This window comes from Lissotriton helveticus, chromosome 3_1 (genome assembly GCF_964261635.1).
Source record: "Lissotriton helveticus chromosome 3_1, aLisHel1.1, whole genome shotgun sequence".
NCBI lineage: Eukaryota > Metazoa > Chordata > Amphibia > Caudata > Salamandridae > Lissotriton > Lissotriton helveticus.
Window position 1 is genome coordinate 317471954 of NC_136061.1, and position 25613 is coordinate 317497566.

Here is a 25613-nt window from a genome sequence, read left to right on the forward strand (position 1 = left end):
CCTGCGCAGGGGCGGGGTGATTCATAGGTGAGGCCACCAAAATGTCCAACCCCGCCACGGGTGGCACATCCACGGCGCCAGCCACAACTGCCCCCACCGCGCCAGCCACAACTGCCCCCACCGCGCCAGCCACAACGGCCGCGGTGCCAGGACCCGCTGGCCTTCCTCCACGCCAAGACGCGGGCTTCCACGTGGTCAGTCATGCCCATACCGGGGCGGCCCCCATCCCGCCATTCAGCGAGACTGCGGACCCTGCAACTGCGGCACCGCGATGGAAGGCATGGTTGGGGCGTCTAAACCTATACTTCAGGGGAACCCGAGAAACTGATGGCACCGTAAAGAGATCGCTTTTAATCCTCTATGGGGGCCCTGAAATATACGACCTCTTCGAGTCTCTCCCGAACACCGGTGAGGATGATGACTACGACGCGGCGGTGGCCGCGCTGAATACCCACTTTGACCCCCAGGTGAACACCGACTATGAGAAATTCAAGTTCAAGCGGGCGTGGCAGACTGAGGCTGAATCCGTGGACATGTACTATGCGAGGCTGCGCCGGCTGGCCAGCAGCTGCCCATTCGCCGACCCGCGTGAGGAAATCAGAGACCAAATCATCGTGGGTTGCAAATCGAAACTACTCCGAAAGCTCATCCTCAGGCAACCGGGAATCACTTTGGACGCCATTCCTGTCCTCGCTCGCTCCCATGAACTGTCGGACTCCAGAGCAGACGAAATGGAGCTGGCGCTACGGTCCCCCATAGCTCCGCAGGCCGTGCCCAAAATGGCGCCCATCAAGGAGGAAACCGTTGACGCAATACAAAGAAGACCGACGAGCGGAAGAACAAGACAGTGGCAACCCCGGGACGCTCAATGTGCCTACTGTGGGGGAGACCATGCGGCGACCGCCGTGTGCAACGCAAAAGGAAAGACGTGCTCGAAGTGTGGCAGACTCAATCATTTTGCCGCTGTATGCCAAGGAGGAAGATACAGGCCCAATGCACAGAGGTCGCGAGGCGGATACGGGTCTCGGTCGGCGACATCCAGAGTGAGACAACTATCATTAGAGCAAGAACACCCGCCTCCAGACACGCAAGCCCAGGGCCGGAAGCCGTATTATGAAGACGAGGAGGACGACGAGGTGTATGTAGTGTCCTATGTCAGCAGGATTGCCACCCGGAAGAGGCCACCGCCCATGTGCACGATATCCGTGGAAGGCTCCGAAGTCAGAGCACTTATCGACACGGGAGCCTCCGTGAACGTCATGGACTCTGACCAGTATGACCAAATGTCGCCTAAACCCACTCTCAACCCGTCGAACGCCCGGATATACACCTACGGGGGCACAGAACCCATGCCGCTACGCGGCGTCATCAGCACCACCATTCGCAATGGTGAGTACACGACAGAAGCCCGGTTCCACATAACCGAAGGGAAGAAAGGTACATTGCTCAGCTGCAACACAGCGGAAGATCTGGGACTGGTTTTCTTCGCCAACCAAGTCCACCAATCACACGCCGATAACATGCTTGAGGAGTTCCCTGCGCTCTTCAGTGGCCTCGGAAAGCTCAAGGGCAAGAAAGTCAAACTGCACATAGACACTTCCATCCGTCCTGTCGCCCTGCGACACCGAAGAGTGCCATTCAACCTCCGCCCTCAGGTGGAAGAAGAGCTGAAGAAGCTCGAAGACCTTGACGTTATCGAGAAGGTGTCGGGACCGACTCCATGGGTGTCCCCACTGGTGGTAGCCCCCAAACCCAAGCAGCCTGGCGCCATCAGACTGTGCGTCGACATGAGATTGCCAAACACAGCAGTGAAAAGAGAGCGCCACAACACGCCCACCATGGACGACATTGTCGCTGACCTCAATGGGGCGAAGTGGTTCTCTAAACTTGACCTCAACGCGGGATACCACCAGTTAGAACTTGAACAAAGCAGCCGGTATATCACGACTTTCTCCACCCATGTCGGACTTCGGAGACACAAAAGACTCAGCTTCGGAGTGTCGTCAGCGGCCGAGGTTTTTCAGAACGCGATTAAGGAAGTTCTGTCCGGGCTGAGTGGGGTCATCAACTTGAGTGACGACATTCTCATCTACTCAAACACACTCGAGGAACACCATGCACATCTTAGGGCCACCCTACGAAGACTACAGGAGCACGGACTAACCCTCCACAGAGAGAAGTGCTCATTCTACCAGGAAGCAGTAGACTTCTTCGGCTACCGATTCACGCGCGAAGGGCTCCGGGTTGACCCAAAGAAGGCGGAAGCCATCCAGAATGCCAGCACGCCCAGGAACCCCACCGAAGTGAGAAGCTTCCTTGGGATGGCCACGTACTGTGGCCGATTCATACCCAACCTGGCTGACCTGGCCGAACCCCTTCGCGCACTCACGAGACAGGACCAAGAATGGGAATGGACGTGCGCAGCGAATCAAGCCTTCCAGGAAATCAAGGCGAGCCTTCTGGATAAGGCCACGATGGCCTACTTCCAACCGCGCAGAAAGACCGAATTGGTCGTGGACGCCAGCCCGGTTGGTCTCGGCGCAGTTCTGCTGCAGGAGTATGGCCAGAATGAATGGAGGCCCATCGCGTATGCGAGCAAGGCCCTCACGGACACCGAAACGCGATATGCTCAAATCGAGCGGGAGGCGCTAGCCATCAAGTGGGCCTGCCACCACTTTCACTTATATCTCTGTGGCCAACCTTTCACCATCGTAACCGACCACAAGCCACTCCTACCCCTGTTCGCTGGATCCTCCAGGCTTGCTCCCCGCAGATTGAACGATGGGCCGTCCAGCTACAAGGCTACAATTTCAACCTGGTCTTCCGGCCGGACGCCCATAACCCAGCAGACTATCTGTCCAGGCACCCCGATGTAACCAGAAAAGCAACCCCGCTGGCGGATGGTCAAGTGGTGGAGGAATTCGTCCACATGGTGTCCATGGCCGCTTGCCCGGAGACCCTCACCCTGCCGGAGATCGGAGAAGCCACCGCTGAAGATGAGACTCTGACCCGCGTCAAGAAAGCCCTGGAAACAGGAAGCTGGACTCGGTTTCTGGATGGAGCACAAGGGCTTCGACCGGAAATAAGCCATGCCCGACAACAGCTATGGCAGATCCGCCATGAGTTGAGCGTCGGCGATGAAGGCGTTATACTGCGAGGACATCTCATTGTGGTACCTGCAAGCCTCCAACAACAGACACTTGCGATTGCCCACACGGGCCACCAGGGAACAGCCAAGACAAAGGCCCGGCTACGCCACAAAGTATGGTTCCCAGCCATGGATCGCATGGTGGATGAGATGGTGCGCTCCTGTCATGCCTGCACCATCACGGGGTCAGATCCAGCTCCGGCCCCAGTCATCACCGAAGAAGCGGCGACAACACCCTGGACTCAGCTGAGCATAGACTTCGGGAGCTTCCCAGACGGCCGACACACGCTGGTAGTTGTGGACTCCTTTTCGAAATTCCCTGTCGTGGAACTGCTCTCTTCCACAGCATTCGGACCAGTCAAGAAAGCGTTGGACCACATCTTTGCCACCATGGGACTCCCAGAGGAGGTGAAATCGGACAACGGACCCCCTTTTCAAGGGCGAGAGTTCCAGACGTACCTGGAGGGACTAAGGATAAAACACCGAAAAATCACACCATTGTGGCCGCAAGCAAATGGCGAAGTTGAGAGGCTCATGCGGACCCTCAACAGGGCGCTCCGCATCGCTGTCAACGATGGCGAAGATCCAGAAGCAGCACTGGACCAATTCCTGAGTGCATACCGACAGACTCCGCATAGCACCACGCAATGCGCACCTGCACATGTCTTGTTCAAAAGGGCACCTAGAGGCAACATCCCTACGTCCTCCACGTGGACCCCGGAAGAGAGGGACAGCACTGCCATCCAGGCGAGGAGAACTGTCACCAACCAAAAGGCAAGTGAGAGGAGACGTGCGAAACATCCTGGGTTGCAGGAAGGAGACACCATGGTGGTGCACGATCGGCACCCCGGATGGAAATTCAGAACCCCATTTGAACCGGAAAGATGGACTGTTGAGAAGATTCGGGGAACAATGGTGACAGCCCGTCTCGGACAACAGACCGTCACCCGCAATGTGTCCTGCTTCAAAAGAGTGGGGATGCCGGACGGTGTTCTCAGGGACGTTGAGGAAACCATCGATGTCGGCTCAGGCGGTCAGGACGATGTAAGAACGGGGGACCAAAACTCAGTGCCCCTCCAGAACCAGGACCAGCCACGAGAAGACAGACGACAACTTGTCAGGCCCCAAAGTGAGACACCTGGGCATGCCTCTTCCACCCGAGATGAAGAAACAGCCCCGGCTGGGGCTGTTGGATCTCCTGTCCGACACCACCACAGATATCACCTGCGGCCCAATCCTGGGCCCAGCCAAAGACTCCGAGACTTTGTGTGCACTTCCCCTTAGCCAGGTGCACGGGCAATCCAAAGAAAAACATGAACTAAATTGAAGGAGGGATGTAGAGAGCCACCCGGCCTCTTACCAACATTGTAGCAACACATACACATGCACGCCTTCACCCTCGGGACGGGCACGCCCGAGGTATATAATAAAAGCGCGGTAGACCGCTCGGGGTCTTTCCGGCGTAACCTACCTCCAGTGTCAGTGTCCAGTTATTGTGCCCCATCTATCCTGCGCGAGGCCCGGACCCCGTGCACTACAAATACCACTTGGGAGATTTATTAGAACAATTCAGATATCAACCTCTAATGCTATTTTGAGCAAAGCACCCAGCAAAAACCTCACCAATGCCTGCATATCTATGATCCTATTAGTTTCCATGTTGGTAGCCTGGTCAATGGCGTAGATGTGCTCGCTCAATGACAGTAGCGTTGCTGGGAGGGTCGAAGAGCGGTCCACCCCGGGCAGCAAAGGTGAGCAAGTCGTGTCTGTCGACTAACCCCCGAGATCAAGTCGTCCGTCGGCCGCCTCCCTGCGGTCGTACCTGCACCGGGCGACAAACTTAGGGGCGCCCCAGGTGGCAGGAGGTCTACACCACTGCTCAATGAAAACAATCATTAGCAAAGCCAATAGGCCTCGCCTATGCTGCATATATTGGCTTTGTCAATGTTTTTTAGCCATACTGTGCAGCATGACTGAAAGTATTTTATGACTCTATGGCTCTTGCTGTGTCACGCAGCTTTTTCTTCTTTACTTTCAGTCATGAAGCAACACGGCTAAGAAACATTAACAAAACTATTAGTAATAGATCTCATAAAGGCAACGCCCTATTGTCTTTGCCAATGCTTGTTATTCCCTTGGAAAAGTCAAGCGTGCCTCAGACTAAATGAGAATGAGAGCAAGAACTCCCTGTATACTGGGGCCGGCCCCCTGGCGGTGGGAATCAGATAGGGTTCACTCTGGGTTTATCCGATCCGCTCCCACCATCAGTCGACATGACCTGACAAAGTTTTAAAACAGAGCCCGGCGGGTACAGTTCTCCAAAAACCCCTTCCTTGACTCCCACTGTGCCGCCTCCCTCCTCAGGTGGCTCCGTCGCCTCCCGTCTCCGCCTCCAGGGCGGACTTGGTTCCATAGCCCGCCCTCTCACTCTTCCGAGTGCGGGACGTCCCCTCCGTTAAGTCCCCTGATTCCGCCCGGCCATGTGAAGAGTAGCGGAGACCGACGATGGCGATGACAGGACCTCCTCAGGCCCCGGAGATGGTCGAAGCCGGCAGTGACCTCCTCTGCCCATGTGGCCCCCGCCGCCCGCGGGTGCTCGAGGACTTTGGCATTGAAGTGCGGCAGCTGCTGGCACTGGCAGGCCCGGCGGTAAGAGAGCGCCTCGGCTCCCGGCTCAGCACATGCTTACACCGACATGCCGGCACCGACTTTAATATTGTAGCTCCCGTAGTGCAATAGCATAATCCTTTAAAACAATGTTTATGTATAAATATGTAAACTGTTATATAGGCATTTACATTTTCTATTGAATAACATGCATTTTTAGAAGTGCATGACTGATGGAGACTGACTATATTTGCAAATATAGTTTTATGTACGTACACTTATAAAAAATACCTTACTATTAATATTCCAATTAAAAACAGATACAGCTTAAAACTTGAGGAAATTGAAACGTTAGTGATGTGTTTTATTTTCTGTGGGGCTTTTATGTTAAATAATGAACTGAGGCATTGAAAGTTAGTATATCATGTTCTGGGTCTAGCACCACTTTGTGTTGTTTGTAGTTGAATTCTGTACATGTGGTTGTTTTTTTGTGATTATTATTTATCAATGTGGTTCTTCAAATCCTTCCATCTTTGCCTGTCTTATTTTGCGATCTACTTCAGTGCTTGAAAAATAGAAGTCCTTGTATTTGCTATCCAGGGAATCTGTTTTCTCCCTGTAAAGGTATAATAGTAGTGAGAAGTGAAGGTACTCCCTGTTTCATATTAGTACTCTCTGTTTCATATTAAAGAAGTGCAGGTACTCAATAACGGACAGTACTTGCCCATTTAAAATATTTATCTACTTGTGTTAAATAGTTTGCAGTTCAATGGTGTATTTAAGGTTTCTGCATTTATCTGATAGGAATCTTTCTAATTGATGTAGATAATAAAGGTTCATTGGAACCATAACTTCAGAATTTCCCTCCATTTTAGACTTTACTTTTTCATAAGCCCGCAGGATGGCTCTGCAAGTCTAATGCTTGCTGCTGAAGCATTTATTATCTACAGGTAACTAATTCGAATTAAAGCAAGGCCAAATTCATCCTTGCTTCAGAGGTTAGTAGTGAGAATCATTAAACTGGATGATAGTGATACCTGATATTTTCTGTACTGAGAAATTTCAGACGTCTAATATAAAGTGATATACAAGTGGAAGTTATTATTATGTTGAAAGTGGGTTTATATTTTCAGTTCCTTTTTTTGTTAAGCAGAAATAAGCCTAGTGGTTTATTCTATTTGATTTTGTAATGCATGTGCATTTGTACTACAGATATGGGTCCAAATGGGCAATTTACTGAATTTCACTTACATGTTTCTTTGGTCTGTCAGGATAGCTTGCACATGTCAAAGTTGTGAGCAGAACACATACAAACCTCACCGGAGCACCATGTGATAGATTCTATGTGTGGTTTGTACTAAGGTCTAATTTGAGGAAAAACATTTTTAAAGTGTACTGAACATAGAAGAACTTAGCTGCTGATCTAGCCCGTTATAATGGCATAGCGAGATGGAATTGTTTACGAATAACTACATTTTAATAGCTGCTCTAAATTTGCAGGTGAGTAACTGAGTCTGTACTTCCTTATGAAATGTATTGCATATCCTAGCCAATCAATCGCAAAGCTTGTGACCCCACTAATATCAGAGGGCTGGACACTAGTCAGAGCTACCCGGAGCCTTCCTACCTCAGTGTACTGCTTACTTGAACCATTGCATGCTTCTTCAGGCAGCTGGTACATAGTCTATGTTGAGGAGAGTGCCAGAATCTCTCTTGCCTATTAAGAATGATGTCAATTCCTCAGGGTTGTGAAACTTTATACAGAAAAATTCTTATGGATGGTACATTGATGACAGGTGCAATCTGCCCTTCAAATTAGAGGAAAGCTGAGGAACAGAAACTAAAATGTCACCCATGTTGGAGGAATACATATCCAAGTATTTGCTGAAAAACAGAGGGTGTCAGTAGATTTTCACTCACTGTGGCCCATGAAGGAGAAGCTGATTTCTAATGCTCCAATCAAAAAACCATACCCTTAGGAGAAGTGAGACTCGCAAGTGAAGCTCATATAGGACTCCAACACTATCTGTTCCCAGCAATAGGCATTGGCCCTGACCTGCATACATCTGGAATATTACATTTGTGACTCCCCACTGACCTATGTTGAAATACCAAATAATCAAGAGGGAAGGATCACTTGTCCTGCATAACCAGGGTATGCAGGTTTCGTTCCGACTAGTCCCAATTAAAAAGCACTCGGAGAGCACGGACGCCAAGACAAAACCGTAATGTATCCTCCTAACCTGAAAAGGTTCTGAACATGTATTATTACTTTCAGTAGGCCTCCATGACTCACTGGGACCCCGATGTGGCACAATAGCTTAACACGCAAGGTACGTGTCGACACCGTGTATTATATCGCTCAGCACATAGGTTGAATGACTGCCTTAAGATCGGTATACTCATCCTTATGATAGCGAATAATTCACAGTAACTGGGGCAGGAACTTCACACTGTGCTGCACGTAGTGTGTAACAACTTACTTGACGACCTGTCTTAATGGGCTGACTATTTCTGAATGCATGCCAATATTGTCAGAATGAGTAGAGAAATCTTGCCATACTAAAAATAATGTCCCAAGTTTGGGAAAGTTGGCCTTTGCCATAAGAATGTGTGTGGTTTAAGTGAAGTATTGCCATTGTTTAGTTGCTTCGCTACAATAGCGTTTTAATGTCCCTGGAAAGAAGACTCCCCTCCCCCTTTTCCATTGTCTAGTCATTGTTTTTCTTATTACAGGTACCTAGCGACCTACTGGGAGAAGGGTTAATATATCATCTCCCTTACCATCCCAAATAGGCAACCAATAAAACACCTATTTGTAAAACACTTACAGAGAGCCCGAGGTCTCTATACACCCTGCACTTCGGTCCTGATGAAAGCCCACTTGACCTAACCGGCAGCGAAGGGCTGAAACATGTCGACCTACAAGATTCACTAAATGGAGTGTGTGAGAGCCCTAGTCACTCTCTACCACACAATACAGATGTTAAACATCTCGAATCCAGAACAATTAAAATTTATCATTCTGGCTGTACGAGATTTTTATCTTTTCAGTTCACACCTTCACATCACTGGTCACTACTGCTTTTAACCAAGGGTAAAACCTCCGGGGGGAGGATGCATAACCACTAAACCCTATTTTATTAATTTATTTATTTATGAAATTTATTAAGCGCAAGCAAATGCCCGAGGGCGTCTCGGCGCTGTGGACAGAGACAGACCAGAGAAGTGGTGATGGGAATTATTGGTTAAATAGCCAGTTTTTTATTTTTCTTCTGAAAAGAGTAAGAGTAGGACAGGATCTGATGTCCGTATCAAGTGAGTTCCACAGTTTGGATGTGGCAACGGTAAAACGACGGTCACCCCATGAAGCTGTTTTGGTCCGGGGCACGGTCATCAACAAGGCATTCATAGAGCGTAGTGTTCTGTTGGGGGCATAGAATGCCAAGGATTTCATAAGAAAAAGGGGCCCTCATTTACGGGAAGCTTTGTAGGCTATGCAAAGTGCCTTAAATTTAAGTCGATTATTTACCGCCAGCCAGTGATACTTTTTGATCACTTGGGTGATTGATTTGAATTTTGGGGTACCAGAAAGCATTCTTGCATATGATTATGCAGACACGTGTCAAGAACAGCGGAGAATCAAGATATACCGCTCTAGTTACCAACTCTACACATGCATGAGAGTTGTTTTAATTGGGACGAGTCGGAACGCAACCTGCATACCCTGGTTATGCAGGACAAGTGATCCTTCCCTCTTGATTATTTGATACTGAAACTAAGGAAGCTGAACGGATCACGTCTTCCTTCTCCCTCTATTTTGATTCTCTGACTATGTTGAAATACACCACAATCACCCGGCGTAGGCAAATGATTGATTTGGGACAATGCCAGACATTGTGAACAGGTGATATATTTGAAGTGGTGCTAACATTTGGTGGAAAAGTGAAATGTCAAATCTTTGGGAAGAATCGGGTCCAACTATGCAGCAGTTTGAAATAGCGCTGCAAGCCGCACAGGCAAGCACTCAGATGTTGATGGCAGTAGTGTGCACAGAATTATACTTACAATCCCATTCACAAATATATTTTCCCTTTTCACCCAAGATGCACACATTCAAACTTACACAATTTTAACCAAAACCAATATGCATGTGCTGTGCATTACAAATGACACTTACGCTCATACGTATGGAAACAATATATACGATATTTTTCATATAAATTCATATAGTAATAAACTATTTAAAAATCCATTCTCTTAATCATATGCAATAACATATGTTACTCACAGTTAATAAAATGTATCTAAGGCAGCCACGGCCGGTGGTAGGTGTAACTGCAGGGTGGTGACATAGGGAGGGGGAGGGGCAGGGTGGGGGTTGTAATGTATGGATTACGGACTTTAACAGGTAACTAAACATATAAATAAATAAAACATATTTCGTTGCGCGCACTGCATTGCATTTGGCTGATCTAAGGCACAAAAAGTTGATCAATATATACAACTATGTTCTTCTCACATATACATGAGCATCACCATACGGGGAGTATTTGCACTAGGAAGCTTGGTCGCTGATCCATGGTAGATGGATAAACTTCTCAGTGTATGCTTCCAGAGTATCTACCTTCATATCTGAATGTCAGTAGGGACTGTCTCTACAAATCACTCTTTGGTGTTTCACTCTTTCTGATAGACAAGGACTTTTCTACCACAAATGCTGTGTCCCTGGGAGTACTATAGCATTTGATTTGTTGGACTTGGTGGTGTAAAGGTGCCCCCTATCAACCATAAAGATAGTTGGCATGGCTACAGTGTATACCCTTAATCCTGCTGTTCTTTAGTAGGGACTTCTAGAACTCCCTCCAATCTTGAATTTTCTTTTAATGCTGCTATCAGGCCACCCTCAAACATGCTATTGTTTCACCTTAAATCCTTAGACTTCCCTCATCCCACTTTTCTTAAACAATATGTTGCTGGGTTTCTCAGTCCTTGCGCTACTTCATATTGAGTCACAGAGCACCCCCCCAATCACCAATCAACATTGGAATTTTTAATAGAGACCTACTGACACCTAACTTAATAGTTACATTGGATTTCCTGGATCCACCCAATCCTACCATTCAGTAGTATTAAGTCCTCAGATGCTGTAAGTTCCTATGCAGTGGCTGGGTGGCAGCTGTTTTGATTTTCTTGGACATGGAGTACTCAGATCCCCTCAGTACTGCTGTACTTTTGCATGCAGTCCTGGACGACCCTTTAACAAGGGGCATCTCAATATAGCTAAACTTTCATGTGGAGTTGTGGACAGTCCAATCCTGGTGTTGTTCCTGGACTGCCTTTTTCCTTCTCTTCTGTGGGTGGATGTTCTGTATTTGCATGCGACCCTTCTACATTTTAAAATGGAGTCTCAGGATGTAATTCCTGAACCTGTGGCACAAGCTATGGTTTATTGGGTACATGCTCATTCACATGAAGTACTTAATCCCTGTAATTTTGATGGTCTTCATTAGCATGTTCCCTCAACCTGCAGTCAGTAGACATAGACACCACTTGATCCGATTCATCTTTCACATATAGTCCCTGGATTCACCCACACATGTATTGTCATTTGAGTGTTTAGACCACGCTCAACCCTGCTTATTTCATGTGGATTCACTTCGACCAACTCATCTCAAGCTGTTTTTTACCTGATGGTTTCAGTTGTCATCAGTCTTGCTGCAGGGTAGGAGGGATTCACTGGACCTCCCTCAAATCTGCACTTCATTCATGAGAAGTCTTTGGACCCTTCTCATGCCTGCTGTTTTTTCAAATGGAGTTTCTGGTCCCCACTTAGTCATGTCCTGTAGCAGAGCAACCCTTCATCCTCTCAAATCTGTATCTACTTTTTCACATAGACTCATCCCTATAAGCATGCCTTTCCTTTGTAGAGCATCCCTAGATTGCCCTCTCACATGTATATCCTTCATCGCCCTCAATCCTGATGTTATTTTACAAGCTTTTGCTAGGTTATTTCTTCTTGCCATCGAGTAGTACGTGCACCTGGGTACACCACCATCTTTAATTAAGCAGTCCTTCAGTCGAGTGTCCCTGGATTCCCTCAGTCATGCTGTCCAATGAGGAGTCATCGGATGCTCCCACAAAGCTGTTCTTGTTTCACATATGGCTGAATATGTTTAATTCTGTAGCTCTTATTTATGGTGTCTCTGAACTCCAACACTCTGAAGGAGAGAGGGAAACTGTCTCAATCCTGCCATTCTGGGCTGCCTGCATCACTGTTCTCACCAAGCAAGAGGCAGGGTGTGCTCCATCAGTTTTTTTTTCTCAGTAAGTCATTGTTTTTTTTTCAAAGAAAGTAGAAAAGTAAGTACACCAGATGTATTTGCATGCAAAGCAATGTAGCAGAGAGTGTGTCTGCCTCGATTTCTTTTAGTCACACTGAGGGCAGATTCTGGGCTCCCAAGTTTCTGTTTTGGTTCTTGTCGACCAGTCTCAGTTTCCATTCTTTCGCTGTGCAGTCTGTATTTGGTGAAGATTTTCTTATATTGTGCAAGCCGGAACCTGATGTATACCATTCTAGTTTGGTATATTACCCTAGCCGCATCACCAGACGTTGAGTATTTGCACTCGTTTTAGGATTCTGAGAGATACACAGTGGCGGCTCCTCCATTGTGATGAAAGGACACTGCTTCTAATAACCACCCGCCCCCTACTGTGAGCCACCACAACTATTATTTGAAGGTAAAAGCTGCTTTGTTTCTTTCAATGTTTTCTCCTGGCCTCTGAGCTGGTTTGATCAACTGTCTAGCCTGCGGGTAGGGCAGGTGGACCCAATCCTATTTAGTGGCATTAGCAGGCAGCATCAGGAAGGAAGTCATGTGCACATGACGGGTTGGACCGGTCTCTTACTATGACTATTCTGACATGCACACTTCTAGCCTTTTGGACCCTTGCTGTGTTAAGGAGCCACAACAGGGTCTCCTTAGGAGCCCTGGGTTCATCTGCCCCAGCCAATCCTTCCATTGCTGTCATGCTGTTTACTACTATAAAAAGCATCACAGCAACGCAAGGATAGTTATTTGTCAGTTGAGCCAGGTTGGCCTGAATCCACGTCCCGTGTTTACAAGTAGAGTGGGGTGGAGGTTTACAGAACACGGCCAGACACTGTGGCTTTATTGTGAATCCTCATAGTTACTGGCCCTTGTGGGTGACGCGGAGAGAGCATTTGCTTTGTCATCTCGTCCTCCAGCCAGACAGAGCACATGCTTGCAGGCCCCGAGTTTGAGACTGAAGTCTACTCAATTTTTCGTAAGTTAAAGTAGTTGCATCGGTGGCACAATTCCGCTTGTTATTAAATTATCATATCAACTATAAAAAGCAAAGTAATCTCCTTTAAGGCACTTCCATACGAGGGAAACATGGGGGTTGCAGCAGCTAACTCCCCTACTTTTTTTTTATTTCAAAATTATTTATTGATTTTATATAGAGCATACAAAAAGACAATAACTTTAAATGTTAATTTCTGCGACCATAGGAGATGACATAACAGTGACTGGAGCGTGTTTGTAATTATGAATCTGTCAGGAAACAGAATGAAACGGTTGGGACCGGGAATCCTAGGGAGACAAAAGGATCAACATTAACCATGACCTGCTTTCGAGGCTTAAGAACGCTTTGACTTAAGCACAATGCAAAATACCTTTGTTGAACTTCCTGTGGGTTTTCTGAATAAAAAAGCTCCATAAAGAAGTAAATAGCATGTGGTATTCAGATAGCAGTCTGATCTGAATCGCAACCATTGATGCTAGGTTCTCTGCACTGCTTGAGCTACAGGACTCAGGGCCAGATGTAGGTAGCGAAATACCGGTCGGTAACGGCCGAATTCGGCCGTTACCGACCGGTATTTGGCTACCGAGATGTAGGGGGTCGGACACAGGGCAAATCGGTAATTTTACCGATTCGGTAAATATACCGGTCGGTAAACTTACCGACCGGTATATTTACAGAATCGGTAAAATTGATATGTAGGTGGGACTCTTCTGAGTCCCACAAGGCCTACAAAATCGGTATTTTACCATCAAATTCAATTTGATGGTAAAATACCGATTCAGGTGTGCATGCACATGTGTGCATGCACACCTGTGCCATATGACAGGCAGACCTGCCCTTAGGGCAGGTATGCCTGCCACATGGCCCCCGAACCATTTTTGGGGGTGCTAGAGGGTGTCAAAGTGACACCCCCTGCACCCTTGTCAAATTCGGTATTTACCGATTCGGTAAATACCGACCGGTAATGCCCCATTCATTCCTATGGGCTTCAAAGCCCATAGGAATGAATGGGGCATTACCGGTCGGTATTTACCGAATCGGTAAATACCGAATATTAAAGATTCGGTAAATCCACATCTGGATTTACCTACATCTCGGTACTTCATATTTACCGACTCTTAAATACCGAATCGGTAAAATTCGGTATTTAAGAGTCGGTAAATATGATTTACCTACATCTGGCCCTCAATCTGTCAATGAATGCTTGGCGAATAGTATGAGTTAAAATAGGGGTTTTAATAAGTACTTTCGGAGAACCAAGACTCTGCACAGAGGTAAGTGTACGTACCCAAAGCATCCTACTTGATTTTGTTAATAAAAATAATACCACACCCGTCCCCTTGTGGGTTAAAACACTAGAGTGATGGTCTGGCAGGTTAACGGCTGCATTTTCTGATATGGCATCTGTGACTGGAGTTTCGATAAGGCAATAGTACAGCACGAGGAGAGCTCATAAACAAACATTGCATAAATAATGATTGCCTGGGGCAATTAGAAGCACCAAAAGTGCGGCTTGCAGCCCTATTTAAAAAGCAAGGATGTGCTTTAAATGGTAAAAAAATAAGTGCAGGTGCTCATTAAAATGAGCTAGAGGTGTGGCGAGTGGGTGGGGCTAAGGGCAAGACATAATGATACCTAATACCTTTTATACCAGTTGCAGCACATACCAAAAAACATGAGAAATATTTTTATATAAATAAAACCGGTTAACTCGTTACATAGAATAAAAGCCAAATGCGTTGAAATGTTTTGTGTTTACAGGTGGAGTTTATTGAACAGAAAAAGAGAAATTGTATTTAGTCCATAATATGATGAATCAACAATATAATAAATATAGTTGACTAATGCATAAATAGTATAATATAATATCTATATTTATGCGTCAACACAGGAAAGAAGAGTATAGATAGAAAAGTGAAAAGAGAGAAAAACAAGAGCATCTTATTCATTTATAGCAGACTTGATTTACAAATTCAAAATTTTGACCAATGTATAGTATATTTAACAAGAAAATAGCTAAATAACACATTACCATTAGTATAAAAAAAATCAGGTGAAGGGGTAGTAAGTAAAGCAGAGGAATCTAAGAAAATGGTTCTTGGTGACCAAAGAAGGTTTCTTTTGATAGTAAGAGACATTGGGATAGTGTAAGCTCGGTCTAGTCTATATTTGTAACAAACACCATGCAACCAAGCTTGAAAAGATACACTAAGAGTATTTTTCCATTTTGTGTGTGATTTGTTGAGATGCAACAGCAATTAGTAACATAATTAGTACATTGAAAGTACAACCATGCCAATTGTCATAAAGGCTACCTAAAAATAAGTTGGTAAAGAAAAAAAGGTTTGTGTGCATGAATAATAGAATTGATTTGTTTCCAAACTTGTAACCAGAATTGGTAAGTGGTGGAACATTCAAATAAAGTATGTTTAATATCTGAAACAGAGACAGTACAGGCCCAACTGGCTGATGGAACAGTAGGGTTAAGCTTGTGTAAGAACGCTAGAGTTATCAGAAGGTGTTTATAAATGAAAAATAAAGTTAGAGTTGTGTTAGCAACATGGGAGGTGTGAGAGATATACGAGGATTTTTTTTGTTTCATAATTAAACAATGACAATAGTATATATATTTTTTATAGTGGAAGATGGAATGTTGATTGGGAATTCTAGGAGACAGAAAAGAATTATGAGAACGGACATCTTACTAGAGTCTAATCTACCCTACCCTGAGAGAAATAGTGGGTTCCATCAGGAAGTAAGGGTAGATAAAGTAGAGAGAAGATTAGTAGAAATAATTGATACAATATCTTTTAGAGAGTTGGTAAACTAGAGACCCAAGTATTTAATTTTTACTGGATTCCAAAGAAAGCCTGAAGATAGCAAATCATGTTTAAAGCAAGGTTTAGGAGAAGAGTACAAAATAAAGACAAGATTAATGAGTTTTTGTCCAAAGCCAAGCCATGAAAGAGAGGAAAATATATAACTCCAATGCATTCGGTCAAAAGCTTTCTCAGCGTCTAGGGACATAGCTGGTAAAGAATGTTCATGTTTTAGATTTGCTCAAAATTTTAAAGAAGAGTTTAGTATTATCGGAAAGATAACCTTTAACAATTCCAGACTGTTCTTGACCAATTAAATTTGGGAGAAGAGGTTCTAGACATAAGACAAGAATTGTAGCAAATATTGTATAATCAGAATGAAAAGAGAAATAGGTCTATAATTTTTACATTACTTAGGCTCTTTATTTTCTTTTGGAGTAAGGCATAGTAACCCGTTGACCGCGCCGCGAATTCCGCTGCGGTGCGGGCGATTTAATCAGTGGGCGGGGTTCGGATGGCCCCTGGCCGTCCTCCGCACACGCCCACCGTCACGTGGGACGGCCGAGGGCCGTCCGCAACACCGAACGGGTTAAAGCATTCTGAAAGGTATCTCTAGTGGACTTGGAGGTAGCAAAGAAGTAAACATCTGGTGTAATTTATCAATTAAGGGTCACATGCATAAAAGGTAGGAAATGCAGGTCCTTAATAGCGATTATTAAGGAATCGCTATTAAGGATTTGCAATTTCCTATGCATGTAGGTTTCGCAAAAGAAATTGGGATTTCTACATATTCCTTAATAGTGAGTCGCAAAATTGCTATTTAGGAATGGCTTCCGTTCATTCCTTTAGGCCTAGAGGCCCATTGGCAATGAATGGGATTGCATTAGCAATTTGTGAGTACCAAATAGGTACTTGCAAATTGCACATGCCATTTCAAGGGTGCCTGGGGGGAAAAAGGCCACCCTGATGCACCTCCAAAAAAGGTAAGTATGCACATGTGGTGAACACACATGCCCTAAGGATATGTGTACGCACCACAATGCACTTTGAAAATGTTTTTTTTGCATTTTTCAAAGTAATTGCAAATTACCATCAACTTGAAGTTGATGGTAATTTGCAATTCCAAATTGCGAAAATGCAATTTGCAAATGCATAATGCATAGTATTTAGGGAATCACAATTTGCGAATCCCTAACTGCATTTGCAAAATAGGTAATCGCAAAATTGTCGATTACCTATTTTGCGAATCGCTTTTGTGTTAATACATCGCAAATGGTAAAATAACGGTCGCAAAGGGCCGTTTTCGACTGGTATTTTGCTTGATGCATGGAGCCTAAATTGTTTAGAGAAATAAAGGTAAAATTCGATAGAAAAGCCATCGGGTCCAGGAGCTTTACCTTTTTTATTAGAATTGACTGCATTGTGGATGTCCTGGAGTGAGGTATCAATTCAAGAGAAGCAAAATTGTGGTTAAATCAAATTCTTCACGTATAGAAGAGAGTTATACATTGATTTTAGTTTGCAGAGGATCGTTTTCTGGTGTATAAAGAGTTTGATAGTAATTGGTAAATTCGGCTAATATGTCTTTATCCTTAAATAGAGGAATTGAATAATCACATAAAATAGTGCCAATTTCGGTACTTTCTCTTTTTACTTTAGGGTAGTTTGCTACATGCTTGGCTGTCTTGTTTTGGCCTCCATAATATTTCGCACTTGATTTAAGAAGATAATAGGCAGCATCCTCCATTGAAAGTTTATTGAAGTTGAATTAGGCCGTGATCAATTTATCTAAACATGTCTTGGATTTGGATGTAAAATATGAATGCTTTAGGGTTTGAATACGTTTTTTTGATATCTAATGATTTTTTTAATTTGCTTTCTTTTTGTTGGAGACATAAGTAATGACAAAGGGGCATATTACCAAGGATGGCGATAGGCAATTATTGCCGGTTTAGCGGCTGTTTTTGGCCGCTAAGCAGCGATAATTCTATCGCTCTATTAGCAAGCTGTCGCTAACTGATGTTAGCGACAGCTTTAAGGCGATAGCGAGCGGTTTGGGGCCCGCTTTGTATGTCAGCGATATTTATCGCTAATGACATGCAAAGTGGGCGTACCCAACCTGTTAGCGACTGAAAGCAGTCGCTAACGACGCTATCGCCTATTAGCAAGGCAGGCGTAGCGATGGAAATATTACCGCTATCGCCAAAAACCAATGCCTTCTCAGACCAGTTCTTAGCCATGTTATCCAATTGGAGGTGGATAACATGGCTAAGAGCATTTTGTCGCTAATGCGTGAATATCGCTGTATTCTCAGCGATATTCACGCATTTCGCCGCTATCGCTGGATATTTTAGCACAATGGAGAAAAACGTTGCTAATAGCATGTTTTCAATCTAACATATCCAGCGATAGGCAGCGATAAAAAAATCGTCGCTAAGCCTATTTAGCGATAATTATCGCTACTTGTTGGTAATATGCCCCAAAGTCTCTAGAGGAAGCTTTAAAGGCACCCTGAATGATCTGAAAAGACATGTCTGGAGAATCATTCAAACAAAAATATTCTGTTCTAAAAGCATCAAAATATTGTATAAAATTGGGATCTAGTAGAATGGAATTATTGAAGCGCCAACATCTCTCTTTTGGTGGAAGAGGAAGAAGATCTGGATCTATAATTGTCACGGAATAGTCAGAAATTAAAATGGAGCCTATTTCAGATCTTAAGATATGTTGAGATAAAGCTTTAGGAACAAAAAGGTGGTCAAACTTGGACCAGGAGAAATATACAGGTGAAAAGAATGTGTATTCTTGTAAGCAGGGGGGGCAAGTTCTCCACGAGTCAACAAGAGATCTTTTTTTGTGGTTGCAGTGAATTCTATGTCAGGACCGGAGGCGATGATTATGCTGTCCTTTCTTTTATTTCCATGACTCAGCACTTCAACTAAAAACACACAAAAACTACATGTTCCAATGTTTTTTGTAGTTCTCAAGCCTCTCCCAGTCTTCCAATCAGTGGTGTTCATGGTCCACGAGGGCGTGCTGCTGCTAACACCCTTCCTCTTTCTTTCCTGCTCAGCCAAAGATAAGTACAGTTTTCTCCCGCTCTTCAGGACTGGAGGCATTCTGTGAAAACTGTTGTGTATTACTGTGTAATCTTTACCGCATTGTATGGCTCGTGCTTCGCTACTTGTGAAATGGGTTCTTTATTACTGTAGAATTTTACAGGATTGTATGATTAATGCTTTGCTACGTGATGCGTGATAGGCGCTGTGTAAGTCAGTTTATTGGCGTTTAGCCCTCTTTGATCTTCCTCGCATTCACGTTGTTTTTCTCAAGCAGGGTTTAGGCGCTAGCACTGTTGTGCTGCCTTTGTGTATTTTGGCAGGTTTGAGGCTGCAGGAGTCTTCATCGCTCCACTCGTGGCCTCAGCAGGGTGCGGTGTTGCGCGACAGTGTCAGGGGGCGCGCGTCTCGCTGATCCCGGGGGTGCTAGGCGCTTTGAGATCAGAGAGCGCCCACCGTTCGCTCGCGCTGCATGGCTCCAAGAGCTCTGGAAGCGCTTACGCCTACATTGCAGGTCTATACCAAAACAAAGCGAGTCTCCCCATAACGCTCGCATCGCGGGTAGGTATTGACGCCTAGTTAGACGATTGCGAGTTCAGCGCCCTTAGTAGCACTTGCGGGGAGTTTTTTCTTGGGGTGGGCCCAGACGCTTGATACCCTTAGAATAATTAGGGTGAGTGGCCCCTGCGGGTTCAAACCTAGCACGCACGTGGTGTGCCATAACCCAGTGACTTGTCACGCCTAAATTGCATCCCCTGCCAGGTACTTTATTTACTAGCGCTTAGAGTGTTGGGGTTGCTATCTCCTCAGTGTGTATTTCTGGTTTAGTGTTATCTCTCTGCATAGCCTTACCATACTACGCTATGGAGAACTACACTGAGGAAGAGTCCCTCCAGGTAATCCCCTGGATGACGACTTTTGCGACGCCGTGGATGCCTCCATCCACCAGGCAGTTAACGCGGCCATGGGTCCTTTCGAAACACGTATCATGCAGTGCGCATTTGCGTTTGAAGGTCAGCGCCCACAAAAGCATAAGGTCAGCGCCCAAAAAAGCAAAAAAACACATTAAATGTTGACTCAGGTGCCTCAAAAAGGCGTTTTTTGCTAGATTGGACGTCGATTCCCATAACAGTGGCCCCAGAACTACCTCCCTTGCAGGTTTATGACGATGATTCCTTAGATGAGTCCGCGGATGAGGCCGGCCCGTCCTGGCCTTGGCGTTCCGCAGAACCCTTAGCCACAGAAGTTCCGGACGGTGCAAAACAATCTGACATGCTGGTTCCCAAAGAACTTGTCTCAAGAATCTTACAAAGTGTAAGAGTAACCCGGAGCACTCCTGGGCACAATCTGTGCTATATATCAGTAAACACAAGTATTCCAAAGTAGAATGAGATTTTTACTCAAATAAATTCTGTGAGTTCTTCAACAATTTTCCAATATTCCATCATATTAACTTCATATGGTGAAATTATGAAGGTTTATCCATCATTAATTGTCCATAGTAGGTACATGCATCAACATCCACAATATTTTAAATCCCCGATGCATTTCGCGCTGGAAAGCGCTTCTTCAGGGGGTCCGATGGATGTAGAGATAGTATACACCGGTCATACAGTAGTGCGGAGAAAGCCAGGTCCCGGCTAACCGCAAACCCGGAAGAACTTGTCCATCCCCGTGTCAATGTTTGTGGCAAGACGCCTACGCAAGCCCCTTGACAAAGAGGTGAGGGCTTACCTCAAAGTTGAGTTTCTGCGTCCTGCCCTTCCGAGCAAGATAGCCTTGACCCCAGAGGTGGACCCTAGGATGGCCACCTTCTTACAGAAGTGCATCCGCAACCCTAATTAGGGGATTGATCGCTCTTGGCGTTCGTGCCAAGACAAGCTCCTCGACATTGCAGGTCCCCTCACCAAGGTCCTAGAGCTAGCGGAGGAAGCTAAAGCGTCTGGTATTCCTCTTTCAACAGACAGAATCTCCATCTGGGCTCAGTACGCTATCGTCTTTCTGGGCAACGCAAACTGCACCCTGTCCACAGAGAGGAGGCGCTCCTTTTTGATAAAGATAGATCCAAAATTGGGTGACCTCGCAACTTCTGAGACAGGAGCGGTGGCACAAGGCGGTCTCGTTGGAGAGCCGTTTGTAAAGGAATTGACCAGGTTCGTGGCCACCTTTACGTCACTGGACAAAGCGCAGTCGTCGATTAAGTGGGAGTTTCACCCTAAGGTTTTCGTAGGGCCCGGTTGTGGCAGGGAGCGCTCTGCCGGCCGCTTCTTCACTCAAGGCCCTCAGCGAGGCAACGGCAGGAAGCAGCAAGATGCAGGCAGACATGAGTTTTTCCAGTCTCGTCGGGGATCCAGAGGCCGCGGTGGAAGAGGAGCAGGCAGAGGCCACAACGTGACAAATTCAGGTGAGACTTCCTTTTCTATCCCCTCTCCAAGTAGGCGGCAGATTGGCCCATTTCGTAGACAACTGGAAAGGTATTACCTCAGATGCTTTGGTATTACAAACCCCCCAGGGGTTCCATATAGAGTTTTATGGTTCCCTGGTGCAGGACGTCCGTCCTCGACCTTTGGTTTTTTCAGACAATCAGGTTCCTCTCGTAGACCAAGAGGTGGTTGATCTGCTGCAGAAAGGAGCGGTGGTCCCGTCACACCTCCATCCCAGAGGTTTCCTGAGCAACATTTTTATAGTGAACAAGACAGATGGGGGGCAGCGTCCCATAATCAACCTCAAGGAGTTCAACCAGTGGTTGGTCTACTGCTACGGAACCTTCTTCAGCCGGACGATTGGATGGTCTGGCTAGACCTAAAAGATGCGTACTTCAAAAACTGAGATACCTTAGGCATCTCCACAGTAGGCGATCTTTGGAAAAAGGGAGAAGTGGTCAGATTTTAACACCTGAGGACTCAATACGAGCTGGCACCAACAGAGATGTTTAGGTATCTGCAAATTTGACATGCACTACAGGCAATCTTACCACTCGGCACCATCCTACCGGAGGCTACTTCCCTAGAAGATAGGCTACTGACTGAATACATGCACAAAAGGGCTACATCCTTCACCTATCGTAAATTACTTAATAATCTGCCTGACCCGACGGTAACGCTTAGACGAAAATGGTCCCAAGAACTGGGAGACTTCGACGATGCGGAATGGCAGGAGGGATTGTCATCCCCACGACAAGCTGCCATACCTTCGCGATTATGACTGGTGCAACTCAAAGTGCTACATCGTTCCTATTCCACCAGACTCCCTCTCCACAAAACAGGGATGGTCCAACATCAGTTCTGTCTGAGAAACTGTGGGGGAGGAGGGTACGTTCTATCACACCATATGGCACTGTCCTCAATTTGCAGCTTACTGGGCTAAGGTGATGCGTATCATCTCACAAACAGTTGGACTATCGTTACTACCGGACCCAAAACGATGTTTGTTAAATGTATGTGAATCTAACGATCTCACCCACCAAGCGCATGACTGGGTGACGCTGGGAATGGCATTCGCTAAACGCAATATTGCTAAATTGTGGGGATTGGGGGAAACACCTACACTCAATGGTGCAAGTTCATGGATGAAGCCATGGTGGCGGAAAACGCGGTCTTTATCCACTGCGGATGTCCACGTAAATGGGGAAAAATGTGGGGAGCATGGAACGAGTTTAGAGGTTATATTTGTGACCCTCCTGCACTGGAGACAGACGATGTGTCCGACTAAAGGAAAGAAGAAGTGGTAAATGTGGGATACTTGTAAAGCGCACTCTTACTCTACCGAGTGTCCTGGCGCTGTAGACCCCTGGGGAACCCGTCCTGGTTTTCCCTGTGAGATGGTCCCTTTTCTGGGTATCTCCAGGGTGAAACCAGGCATCCCACACGTCTGTGGGGGGCCGTTGTAGAGATGAGGCAAGCTTAATGCCCAGAGTTACCGAGTGTGTTCCCTGGTTAGAGTAGGCACTGAGGCGAGAATTATCGAGTCCGTTGACCCTGGTCCAAGACCCTGCCGTGTCGGGAATTGAACCCTGGTCCCGGGCCGTTCTCTGCTTACAGGTCTGCCGCCTCTAACCAGTGAGCCACACCTCTCCACTTATGGTATGAACCTGAACACAGGTCAGCTGAAATATTGGGGTTACAACAAGTATTGTTGGAGTCTGTAATGTCGCCTTGATTTGTAGCTATGAGTACAGCAATTTATAGATGTCATATAAATGTATTATGCCCTAATTGTCAAGCCAATAAAAAGTAAAAAAAAAAAAAGATGCGTACTTGGTAGTACCCAATTTTCCTCCTCACTGTCGCTTCCTGCTGTTTATTTGGAAGGGCAAGGTGTTCGAGTTTGCCTCGCTCCCTTTCGGGATGTTGTCAGCCCCATGGTGCTTTGCCAAGGTTCTAAAGCCAGTGATGGAAACACTGCATGCCAGGTGTTTTTGACTTATCATTTACCTAGACGACCTTCTCCTGGGGCTCTCGCAGCAGTTGTAGGATACAGTGGACCTTCTCCAGAGCCTGGGGTTTATTATCAACACCAAGAAGTCAGTTCTGACCCCATCCCAGCCGTTGACTTTCCTGGGGTTCGTGGTGGACCGGGTGTTGCTCTCCTTGAGCCTGCCAGCTCGCAAGATCTCCAAGATCCGCAGGGAACTCCGTTGAATGCTGGCACGACGAAATACCTCGCTCCGCCAAGTGGCGCGCCTAGTGGGACTGTTGAGTTCTTCACTTCAGGCGATCTTTCCGGGTCCGCTCCACTACAGAGCGTTGCAACGTCTGAAGGCTTCCCACCTTCGCCAGGGTCTCCAGTACTTGGACCTGGTCCCACTGACCGATGAAGTTCGGGTGGAGTTGACTTGGTGGCTCTACCACATGGAGGCCTGGAATGGAAGGGCCATTTTTGGTTGCGAGCCGGACTTGGTAATAGAGTCCGATGCCAGCAAGTCGGGCTGGGGGGCTCACTGCGGGGACTCCTTTACAGGAGGAAAATGGTCCACAGACGAAGGTCAACTCCACATCAACTGTCTAGAGCTGATGGTAGGGTCGTTCGCACTCCACTGTTGGACGAAAGACAGGGCATCCTGCAGTGTGCTCCTGAAGATGGACAACGTACCAGCCGTCCGATACATCAACCACTTAGGGGGAACGAAGTCCAAGGCTCTGGCGGACCTGCCAAGGATTTCTGGACTTTCTGTTTGTCCCACAATGTCTCCGTGATGGCAGATTATCTCCTGGGGGCATCCAATGTCATAGCGGATTGGTGCTCCAGGAGTTGGTCGGACATGAGTCTCTGGCAGTTGCACCCTCCGACCTTCCAGTGTCTTCACAACCTGTGGGGTCCCTTTTCAGTGGATCTCTTTGTGTCATGGTTGGACCACCAGCTTCCACATTTCTTCAGCTGGAAACTGGATCCCCTTGCAGCAGCAACGGATGCTTTCCTCCAGGATTGGTCCAATGAGGAGGGGTATACCTTTCCCCCATTTGCCATGAAAATGCGGCTGACGACCCAGATTTGGAGGTAGTGGGCAAATCTGGTCTTAGTCACACCATCCTGGAGGTCTCAAGTGTAGTTTCCAGTTCTTTTGGAACTTTCTTGGGATTCTCCAATCCTTCTACCCCAAGATCCTTTTCTCCTGAGAAATCCCCAGGCGATCCACATCCTCTAGTCCAACAAGGTCAGATGCCCTTGATGGCATGGCAAATCTCGGACATCTTTGGTGTGTCTCTGTCCTATCGGCAGTGGCTCAAACATTACTGGGAGCAGCCTGGGCAGACAGTACTAGCAAACGCTACAAATCTACGTGGACTAGGTGGGTCCATTGGTGTGTTCGGGCGGTCATGATCCCGTGGGGTGCGAGGTGGTGTCTATCATGAACTTCTTAGCCTAGGTGGCAATGCAAGGCCTGGCAAATCGCACGGTCAATTCCTATAGGTCGTCGATCTCAGCTGGGCATCTTCCGGTGGAGGGAACTCCGGTGGGGGAACATCCTCTGGTATGAAAGCTGTTGAGAGGTATATGTCTTTCGCTTCCCCCCGAGCCTAGATATTCCGCCCTGTGGGATGTTAATAAGGTTTTGCGTGTGTTTCAATCACGGCAGGCTAATAAATACCTTTTACGCAAGGAGCTTTCTGCCAAGTTGGCCATGTTTCTTTGTTTGGTGTCTTGCCGACGTGTGTCCGATGTAAGGGCGCTGGATATCACTGGGCTCGTTTTTACTCCAGAAGGAGTTACGTTTTATATAACAAAATCTTATTCAAGAGTTATATCCTATCCAGCTTACAACAAATCCCCCAAGCTGTTTGTTGTCAGGTGCCTCAAGGCATACAAGAGTATGACAGAAGAATTTCATCCTGCGGATGAGCGCCAGCTTTTCATTTCTTTAAGGAAGCCATTCAAAGCAGTTTCGCTACCAACAATAGCTTGTTGGATTAGATAGGTGATGTAAGAGGCGGGTATTAATGTCTCTCAGTTTGGAGCACACTCAGTACGCAGAGCGATGGCTTCCAAGGCTTTCACGTTGAGCGCCAGATTAGAAGACATTCTTAATGCTGCAGACTGGTCTTCAGATTCTATGTTTAAAAGATATTTTTTTAAACCAGTCGTGAACATGGCGTTGTTGGAGGTGGATAAGCTTTGAACGAGCATAGTTCTCGCCTCCGGTCCTGACATGGA

At 46.4% G+C, this 25613-nt stretch overlaps 1 protein-coding gene across 1 annotated transcript in view; it reads left to right on the top strand.

Moving 5' to 3' along the window:
* Positions 1-5363: 5363 nt before the first annotated feature.
* SLC47A1 (solute carrier family 47 member 1) overlaps positions 5364-25613 on the top strand; it is a 945948-nt gene continuing 925698 nt past the window's right edge. The window contains exon 1 of the mRNA XM_078683588.1: positions 5364-5797. Coding sequence (XP_078539714.1) covers positions 5654-5797 — 144 coding nt within the window. The 5' untranslated portion in view covers positions 5364-5653. The remainder of the gene's footprint in view (positions 5798-25613) is intronic.